The sequence below is a fragment of the Propithecus coquereli genome, unplaced genomic scaffold (genome assembly GCF_000956105.1).
Source record: "Propithecus coquereli isolate 6110/MARCELLA unplaced genomic scaffold, Pcoq_1.0 Scaffold122, whole genome shotgun sequence".
Taxonomy (NCBI): Eukaryota; Metazoa; Chordata; class Mammalia; order Primates; family Indriidae; genus Propithecus; species Propithecus coquereli.
The window spans coordinates 4762646-4773395 of NW_012136303.1; the positions used below are offsets into that span (position 1 = coordinate 4762646).

At 38.7% G+C, this 10750-nt stretch overlaps 1 protein-coding gene across 1 annotated transcript; it reads left to right on the top strand.

Annotated features, from left to right (window-relative positions):
* The first annotated feature begins 1227 nt into the window (after nt 1–1227).
* On the top strand, nt 1228–5021 carry DEFB125 (defensin, beta 125). The gene is made up of 2 exons (XM_012665725.1): nt 1228–1243; nt 4681–5021. The coding sequence occupies exons 1-2, from the start codon at nt 1228–1230 to the stop codon at nt 5019–5021; spliced, it is 357 nt and encodes a 118-aa protein (XP_012521179.1).
* Nucleotides 5022–10750: the final 5729 nt, after the last annotated feature.

Here is a 10750-nt window from a genome sequence, read left to right on the forward strand (position 1 = left end):
GTGCTATATCTGTGATGTTTTAGAGAGAATTCACATATGTGATAATATTTTGGCTAGATGGCTTCTCTGCCTGGAAACAAACAATTGTTCATATTTCCTAACTTTAGGAGTTTGAGATATTGGTGATGGAGATCACATGTTCTAATATCATAATAGTTCCAGACCAAAGAACTTTGTATAAATGACTTGTCACTCTAGAACAAAATACATTAAGTTATAGAATATTCCTAGGTGCCATCATTCTCTTGCTTAAGCCAAATTCTTGGGATTATCTTTGATATTTCTATTTCTGTGACACCCATACTTATCAGGAAGTCTATTACATCTGCCTGCAAATTATATCCAGAATTCAACTACTCTCACCACCTCCATTGCTACCACTCTGATTCAAGTCACCATCATCTACCACTTGTATCACTGCTGTGGCTTCCTCATGGTCTCCATCTTCTACTCTAGCCTCCTAAAGTCTATTGGCAAGACAGCAGAGTGCATGATCTGCTTACACCGGAAGTCAGATCATGGAACTTTCTGGTTAAAACTTTGCAATGGCCCCCTCTTTCCTCAGAGCAATAACCAGGGTTCTCACAGTGACCCACCTGGCCCTACAGGATCCGGCCCTTATGACCTCTCTCACCTCCTCTGGTACTAGCATAGTCCTTGTTCACTCCACTGCAGCGACACGGGCTCCAGTGCTCCTCCTCAAACAGGCCAGACTTCCTCAACCCATAGAGCTCTGTTTGTCTCCTCTGCTTAGAATGCACTTGCCTCAGATACCGGTGTGACTAATTCGTTTACTTCCTCCAAGTTGTTTAATTGTCACCTTGTTGCATAGACCTGTGCAAACTTGTGCTTAATAAACTGCAATCTGCCCCCCAAATACTTCAATTACCCCTAAATCTATTCTCCTTTCTTTCTGCAAACCATTTATCACCTTCTCATATACAAAATAACGTACTTCTTTTTTATTGTCTGTCTCTCCCTGCTAGAAAATAAGCTCTGTGTGACTGTGTCTGTTTAGGTCACAGACGTACCTCAAGGGCCGAGGATGACGCCTGCACCATAGCAAGGGCTCAAAACTTTGATGAGTGTGCAGCTATAGCCTCACTTTAAGTCTGGGGGGAATGATTCAAAAGAAGTAGGAAGCAATGCATGTGAGAAACAATTTTGAAGAAGAATTGACAGAACAAGGTGATTCAAAGAGCTTGAGGAGGGAAGAGAAGAGCCGAGATGACTCAGATTGCAAGTATGGATGTACCAGAGGGAAAAATTAAGAGATAATCTTTGTAGAAATGAAGAAGCAAGGTTAGAGTTTATCTTGGATGAAAGAAGTGGAAGGTCTAGATTCGCAACCTACAGAAAATCCAATGAAGTGCAAAGTAACATGGAGCCCGTAAAATGACAAAGATAGAAAAAAATAATTGGAGAAGTGGGACTAGAGCCAACATTTCCCAGGGGAGGAAATATGAACCAAATTATTGCAAGCTTCATATATGTCAGCCTGTGAAAGTGCTTTATGTACATTATCACGTTAAACCCAAACAAGGATGTTTTGAGAATTACTTGCTCTTCAGCACATATGCCAGGCCTCTTCCACCGTAGAGCCTTTGCTCTGGTTGCTTTCTCTGTCTAGAATATACTTACTAGGTGCTGCTTGCTCAGTTGGCCTGAGAAAGATGATCAGGTAGTTTACTCCTTGCTAAATGATCATGTAATGGAGCACGCTACTTTTATGTCAGATTCACATCCTCACCCCTCAAATGAATGATCACATTGCTTAGAAATCCTACCGCATTTCTCTTCTGAGCTAACCTTCCCCTTGCCCTGGACAACTATTTTGTACTGACCTTTCTTTGTCTTCAATTCTCCTGCTCCTCTCCCCCACATGTTGGCACTACCCTTCAGCTTTATGACTTTATCCCACACTTAAGCGATTAAAAAATTCAAATAGGTACTTTTTACCCATCTCCTGTATTGCTCTTGTCATAACTGGAGAAGTGTGTCTTCTCTCTCCAAACGTCAGTCTTCCCTGTGAGAATTTGTTCTCCGTCACCTTACTAAGGTCTATGCCCTTCTGTCATCTCATCATCTTATTCTATATGGATCTCCCCCTTTTTGCTTGTTTCTCTTTAATTGCTTGCAAACACACTCTGATATTTCTGCTTCTTCAAAATAAACCCCAAAACCCTCCTTTGACCCCATATTGCCCTCTATAAGTTCTCTATTTATCTGCTTTTCTTTATGGGTAAACTTTCTAAGATTTTTGTCTAAGATTTTTGCTACATCTACTTCTTCACATTTCAACCAACTTTTTCTTCATGCCACTCTGAAACTGCTCTTCTCATGGTGACCAGGGACCTCCATACTGATAAATACAATGGACATTTTTCTGCCTTCATTTTTTTCAACCTCTCAGTGGTATTTGACCGGAAATGACCACTCCTTCCTTTAAGGAACATTCTCCTCTCATGCTTAACCCAGTCATAGCTGATACAACTTTCCCTATAACCTTTTGGCATTGGCCATTTTCACGCACACCATGACCTGCACCTGTCAGTATCGCCAGTATCTCTTTGAGTGCTTGTGAAATATTTATCCAGGGTGGTGGATAAATATTGCAGTTCCTTTGACTCTTATGTAGAATAACTCTGGGGCTTCTTGGGTTTTTGTTTTTTCTTGTGGTAATTCTTTATTTGCAATTCAAGGCCATTGTGGGGAGAAAACACGAACATATTTTAGTTCTTCAAGATTTTTACTGTAACGCTGCACCCTAAGGGCCTGATGCCCAATTAAATATTAAAATTTATATATTTTTAAGTCAAGCTTTTTTGCAGTAGAAAATAAATGGTATTTTTCTTTTATTTTTAGTTGACATGTAATAATTGCTCATATTTAGGGGATGCAGAGTTATATTTTGATACTTGTATACAATGTATAATGATCATGTCAGGGTAATTAGCATATCCATCACTTCAAACATTTGTCATTTCTTTGTGTTGGGGACATTCAAAATCTTTTCTTTTGGCCATTTGAAAATAAACAGTAAATGATTGTTAACTAGAGTTATCTTACAGTGCTATAGAACACTGGAACTGATTCCTCCTATCTAGCTGTAATTTTGTATCTGTTAACCAACCTCTCCCTATCCCTCTCCCCGCCCTTCCCACCCTCTAGTAACCACTATTCCACTTTCTACTTCTAATAAGCTCAACTTTTGAAAACTCCCACATGAGTGAGAACATGCAGTATCTGTCTTTGTACACCTGACTTATTTCACTAACATAATGTCCTCCAAGCTCAACCATGTTGTCTGAAGCTTATTTGATAGCCTAGCTGGTAGAGTTGCCTGTGGGAATGTGCTCTGGGCAACTGCAGAGCAACCATCCTGCCAGCCCACAGTTAATAGATGATTCCAGAGTGAGCTGATTATAGCTGGTGATAACTCACCTTTTCTTAGATTTCTTGCTTTCTTGACTTCCCCATTTCCCCACCGACTTTTTGAGGGGTAAACTGCCTTTCAATTAAACTATTATGCTCAAATCTTCACTGGGGATCTGCTTTTTGGTGTGCCTAAACTCAGATTAGTGTCCCATTCTCCTATTTTGCTCTGACTCATCTGGTTGTTTTTATAAAGTCTTTTCCTCCTCTCTGATCTTTTAATACTGAAACTCACCAGAATTTAATTCTGGCCCTCTTTTTTGTCATATCATCCCAACCCCCTATTGCTTATTCATTTCTGTATCTTTGATTCCAAAATTTACATCTAGAGTCAAAACCTCTCTTCTGAGATGCCACGGGTCTCTCCAACTGCCTTCTTAACATCTTAGGAATACCATATGTTATATGTCCCCAAATAAATACCTGAGCCCACCTGAAGAGCCCTCCTCTTCCCTCAAATCTTGCCCTTTCCTCAGTTTTTACCATTCTGTGAATGTCAAGTATCTCTAAGCCCCTCTACTTCAATTTAGAAATCTAGAAACTTCACTTTGATTTCTCCATTTTCCTCTGACCTTATATCCAAATAGCTGACGTCTTAAATCTGTCCTATTCTGTCTACAGTAATTATCACAGCCCCAGTTCCAGCCACCATTATGACTTACCTGGAAAAAGACTTCTCTTGACCTCTTTTTCTCTCCCTACTCTAATCCTCCCTTGGAATCCTAACTACTCTAAAACATAGGTAAGTCAATAAACTCACATTATGTTTTAAAGAAAACAAAAGCACTTAGTACCTAAAGGGACTGGGAAATATGGTCCTGCTACTTCAAGCCCATTTCATCGTGTGACTTTTTGCTCTTTGCACATTACACTTTAGGTTTGTCAGATTACCTCAAGTCTCTCAAATGCACTAAACAGTTTCCTCGACACCGAGACTGAGTATTTGCTGCTTCTTTCCGGAAACAATCTTTGCCTTCTATGTAACTTGTTGGCTCATTATTATCCTTCTTATTTAGGCTTAAATATCAGCCCTCTCTCTTCCCCCTCCCCCTTCTTTCCACCCAATTTCTTTGATGGCACATGTCACAATTTTAATATACACTTTTTATTTTCTGGTTTGTCTCTTTCAATGGCTTTTAGTATTTGTCTCAATGGTGGTGGTAGTAGTTGTACATTTTTCAGTGAAAGAAAGTTGTTTTGTTGATGCTAGAGTTAAACATGTGACCTACTTTTTATTCCCTGCAGCTAACTTCGGACCCCAAAAGTGCTGGAAGAATAATTTAGGATACTGCAGGGCACGATGTTTAGATACTGAAAGGTACATACTTCTTTGTCAGAACAAGCTATCATGCTGCATTTCCCTAAAACTATCATTTGAATACCCTCGACCGCCACCACCTCCGCCGATCCACCTAGAGGATATACGAATGGATAACAGTGATTTGGAATCTTATACTGGTGCTGCAGTATCTGGGTTGAATGATCTAGTAACGTTTAACACACTCGAAACTCCAGAAGCCACCACAAGCCAGAAAACATATTCCCCTCCCGTGCTACCTCCTGAGTGGCCTTTGTCTGACATTTAATTAACATTTACTTCTGGGTATGGGACAACAAGAAGTACTGCTGGAAATAATATCCAAGGAGCTAATTCTACAGATCTAATTTCACCAGGACAATTCTATGAGAGATTAGACGACCATGGAGATGGACATAATCGCTACTGCCATGACCAGAGCCAAGACAATTACCTTACAATCAGAGATGTGTAGAGAGAAGTGTATAGAAGATACAGGGATTCTCTTAATTGGGCTTAAATTTTTTATCTGTCTTCCTCCAATGTATTAAAAATATATGAGCTAATTTTGGTCTCAAGTGAACATTTGTGCGTCTATGTATTTTTCCATGCCAAAAAAAAAAAAAAAATGAAGACCACTGTTTGGAGCTGCCTATTAGGACTGAGATAAGAATTTTGACTTCAGTAACATTTGGCTCACTATTATCATATACAGAAGAACATATAAAAAAGGAGGTAGGAAGAAAGTGTCAGCAAATAGTCTCTTCCCCACCCTCCGGCTTTTATTGTAAGTTCCAGCCTTAAATTTCTTTCTGTATCCTAATGTCAAATTTTATATAAGGGTCTAGCTGGTAACTAACCCACTTAGAGTTAGAAACTAGCTCTTTCATCCAGCACAAGCACTGATCTAACTAGACAGAGGCAGAAGTGGGACTTGCATGGAGAGCACGTCATGTTAAATTAAAAGCTGAGTCTCAAATTCTACTTATCTTTCCAATGTTCTTTCCACTTAAAAGTGCAACTACTAACCATGGTGGCCTCATAGCCTGTCTCTTTAGGTGTCTGTTTTGTCCGCGAATGCTAGTTGTGTGTGGCGTATCTAGGCTTTGTGTGTCTGTATGCATGTGAGTGCTATTTGTATAGCGACAGGTGGGTCAGTGAGTTTCCTCTCTTGACACTAAAGAGAAGCAGTTATTAACTATAAGATTGATTAGCTGTTAATGAATTGGGCTAAAGCTGGGGTGCTACTGAGAGCTACAGTAACAGATGCCTGGACATCTCGGAATCAAGGTTTGTTCTTCAAATTCTTTTTATGTGGTCTACACCAAGCTGCCGTTGACCATGGATGTAGTTTGGATATTGACCTTCAGACCACTGACCTTTCAGTAGACCTCATAGTCTACTACGTCTTAGACATCCAGTTACAATGACCAACATCCTGGTTTTTCTGGGACAGAGGAGCTGCTCAGGGCATGGGAATTAGAGAGCTAAAATCAAGAAAGTCCAGAGCAAACTGGGACAATTTGATCACCCTCTCTCTTCGGTGTACGTCTATCTAGAAAGTTCTTTTCCAATCTTTTCTTGGCTACACCCCATCACACAAGTCATATGTTAACTCTCCACAGAGGTATTCTTTAACCACAAAGACCTCCCTAAATCATCAGCCTGCCTTAGTCTAGAGTGCTCTTGTACCATATCCTTGCCTCAAATGTCATCTGCTGAAAGATATTCCTTGACAATGCAGAGCACTCTCCATTCTACTTGGTATTATTTTCTTCCTATCACTTAAACTCTTTGAAACTATTTTGAGCATTTATTTGCTCTATTTCTGAATTATTTACTTATTTATGGCCTATCAGCCCCACTATAATGTACAGATAGTCCTTATTGATCTTGTTCATGTCTGTAATCCAAGCTGCTAGACCAGTGTCTTGCATGGTAGATGCTCAATAAAAATAAAATTTGAGAACAAATTGTTCATACAATTATCTTAATACATTAGAAGGTTAAACAATATAAAGCAGTAGTCTTAGAACTGTGATATTGGTTACAAACAAACCTTTTCAAGCTATGCACATTGATAGTTTAGAGGAATAAATTTTTAGACTCTAGGCTTTCAAATTTCTTATGAAGCTTTGGAGCATTCTTTAACAGGCTCTTTTTCACTACCTTCAATTTCACAATTTTCCTTCTCTCACTCTGAAAAGAAAACTTACCTCTCACTTATCCTTTTTTTTTTTTTTTTTGAGACAGAGTCTCACTGTGTTGCCTGAGCTAGAGTGCCGTGGCTTCATCTTAGCTCACAGCAACCTGAAACTCCTGGGCTCAAGCGATCCTCCTGCCTCAGCCTCCCGAGTAGCTGGGACTACAGGCATGCACCACCATGCCCGGCTAGTTTTTTCTACATATTTTTAGTTGTCCAATTAATTTCTTTCTATTTTTAGTAGAGACGGGTCTCGCTCTTGCTCAGGCTGGTTTCGAACTCCTGAGCTCCAACAATCCGCCCGCCTCGGCCTCCCAGAGAGCTAGGATTACAGGCGTGAGCCACAGCACCCGGCCTCACTTATCCTTTATCTGACACCATGGAGGCAATAAACCTCCAGGTGCCAAACCAGTGGGCAATTGAAATATTGGTGCTGGTGTTCGGAAAGTGAGTAATCATAGACCTTGCATAAAAAAATCCTTTGAAAATCAGGCTGGGCACAGTGGCTCATGTCTGTAATCCTAGCACTTTCAGAGGCCGAGGCAGGAGCATTGCTTGAGGTCAGGCGTTTGAGGCCAGCCTGAACAACATAGTGAGACCCCACCTCTACAAAAAATAGAAAAAAAATAGCCTGGAGTCCCAACTACAGCTGAGGCAGGAGGATCACTTGAGCCCAGGAGTTTGAGGTTGCAGTGAGCTATGATGATGTCACTGCCTCCAGGCCTGGGCAACAAAGTGAGACCCTGTCTCCAAAAAAAGACTATGTAAAAAAAATCCTTTGAAAATCAAAGTGATTTTCAATTTTTTTGTTTACAAAGGCAATGATGGGAATGTACATCAAGTTGATGGTTGATAGATCTTTGAAAATAAACTTTCATAATAGCTTACTGTGGGATTTTCAGCATATAACTTGGAAAGAGTTAAAAGAACTATGCGATCTATCTGTCATCTATGGGCCTAATCTTTTACCTTTTCCGTAATCTTATTTAAATGAATAATATTTCTCAGTGCTTACGTTTTAAAAAATGAGAAATGGAAAGAAAATTGGTGCTGACATTTACTTCATTTTGGTAAGAAATAATATTCCTCCATGTATACATAAACTAATATTAATAGAAAGAAAGCACCATCTATTTACTAAATGAATGTATAATAGTAAAAAAGTTATTTTTGTTAATAATTATTTTTAATGTTTAGTAATATACTTATGTGGTTTCGATCAATTTTGTTCCAAAGAACTGCAATGAAGGCTCAATCTTGAATGCTTTTAAGCATTTAGAGCCTTGTGTTCAAAGCTACTTCACAATAATAAATTACGATATATATATTTATGTTTTATTACAGAGAAATATGATAGAATGATTAATAATAAACTTTCAAACACAAAAGCATATTATATTAAGATCAAATTTTGTGGGGAGGGTGTAAGAAAAAGTAAAGATTTAAAGAGGAAAAAATGACGCAATCTTTCCAATTGCTAACGAAGAGCTTCTTTGCATATTTACTAAATGAATTATTGCAATTAACAAATTGTCATGCATTCATACTCCATTGAGTATATTTGTAACTAATTTTTACATGTCAATATTTATAACAATATTCAAAAGCTTTGGATTTACCCTCCCACCTCAAATAACTAAAAAACTGGTCAAAATATACCTATTACCCAACAATTTTATATCATTGGGAAATAGAAAGATCAAGACTGTGACCTCTGAGAGAAGAACATTAGCAAGGCAAAGCCTACAGTTGGCCCAGCTAACTGCCTGGAGAGATTTTCCAAGCTGCAGTACAGGGAGGGGAAACCTAACAAAGCCTCAGTTGCAGAGACATAGTTAAGAGTCAAGTTTGCTATGTTGGTCAGGCGAAGTATTGGAGAGGAGAGAGCTACGTGGAGTAAAGAGAACTACACAAAGAGAGCTCAAAGATCTACAGAGGCTTTCTAACAGGCCTTCAGGTGAGTATGGATGAGAACATGCAGACAAGGAAACTACCCACAGTCCCGGAAATAACCACTTGAAAGGAGCAAGCAGAAAAACACCTAGAGCTTGCACAGGACTGCCAACATTCATGGTTTTACCAGCCACAATGGAAAAAAAATTATAAATCATGGGGCATTAAATTGTTCACAGGAGGATCACCCCAGTAGTGGGGCAAAATTAATCCTAGATTAAAACTGCTCTGGTCCTACCTAACCAAGCTTAAAAATAAGCCTCAGAAAGATTACATTTTTCCAAGAAGAAAGAGCAAGAATATTTTAAGAAATAGAAAAATATGGAGTACCTAAAAGGTAAAATCCACAATGTTTGGCATACAATCCAAAATTATTGGGACTGCACATAGATCTGAACATACATACAAAAAGTTAACTATGTGAGATGATGTGTATGTTCATTTGCTTGACTGTAGTAATCATTTCACTATGCATATGTATATCAAAATGTAATGTTGTATACCTTAAGTACACACAATTTTTTAAAAAAAACACACTGGTTCCAGTTTGCAGTTCCACATAGAAGGAGCTTGGAAGTTGCCCCTTCATCCTAATGACAAGTAAAAGCCTAAACAGACTTAAAAATCAACAACTCTTCTTGGATCCATAAGAGAGTTGAGGACACAGGGCAAACCACTGCCCCCAAGATTGCAGAGACAGGCAAATAAATACAGGGAGTCGTGGCTTACTGGAGCAGGGGCTCACAAGCAGAGACTGCCACAGGAACCAGTACCAGGGTAGGAAACTCTGAACTGTAATTGCTGGATCGCTGGAGGCTGAGTGTGGACAAGTTAGAGTTAAAAACTTCAGGATAACCCAGTCATCAGGCAGCCTCAATCATTTTGTGAGTTTGACCAGGTTCTCACAATAAATATCAGAGAATAATGTCCTTATGCTTCCCGTAGGAGGAGGGGAAAAAGAACCATTTTGAAATATTGCAGAACAGTCTATCCCTAACAAAGCCTGCCCTCAGGAGAAACTAATTAAGCAGAGCCTAACCTGCTGGGGTATTATCAGAGCCTAATTCAGCTGGGGAAGGGAAATACCCAACTCCAGTCAGCTTTAATCTTCCACTTGGGGAAGAGAAATACCCAACTCTAGCCCACTTTAGCTATCCTGTCCCACCCAAGAGGGGAGAAAACACTTAGAAACATTTATGAAATTCATACTCCAGAGGCATAGGCTCACTAAAAGACTGAGACCTAATCATAGAACTAAAGAATATTTATTTCCCTTCCCCTCATACCTTACCAACACATTACTAAAAGCCTATTTGCAGTAGTATTTTAATTAGTACATCATGTCCAGCTATCAAAAATAAAATTACAAGGGACACTAAAAAGGAAAAAGCACAATTTGAAGAAATTTATAGTATTGAATGCATATATTTAAAAAGAAGAAAGATCTAAAATCTGTCATCTAAATTTCCACCTTAGAAAATTATTTAAAAAGAGGAAATTAAATACAAAGTAAACAGAAGAAAAGAAATAATAAGATAAGAGTAAAAATCAAAGAAATTGAAAACAGAATATTTAATAGAAAAAAGAAATGACATCAAATGTTAGTTTCTTGAAAAGATCAATAAAAAATAATCTACTATTTTATAGAATGTCTTTTTTCCCCACTTTGGATAAATCCCAATAGTGGGATTGCTGTATCAAATGGTAGGTCTACTTTTAGTTCTTTGAGGTATATCTCCATACTACTTTCCATAGAGGTCATACTAGTTTGCAGTCCTTAAATGTTTATAGCAGCACAATTCACAATTACAAAGATGTGGAAACAACCCAAGCACCCATCAGTACATGAGTGGATTAATAAA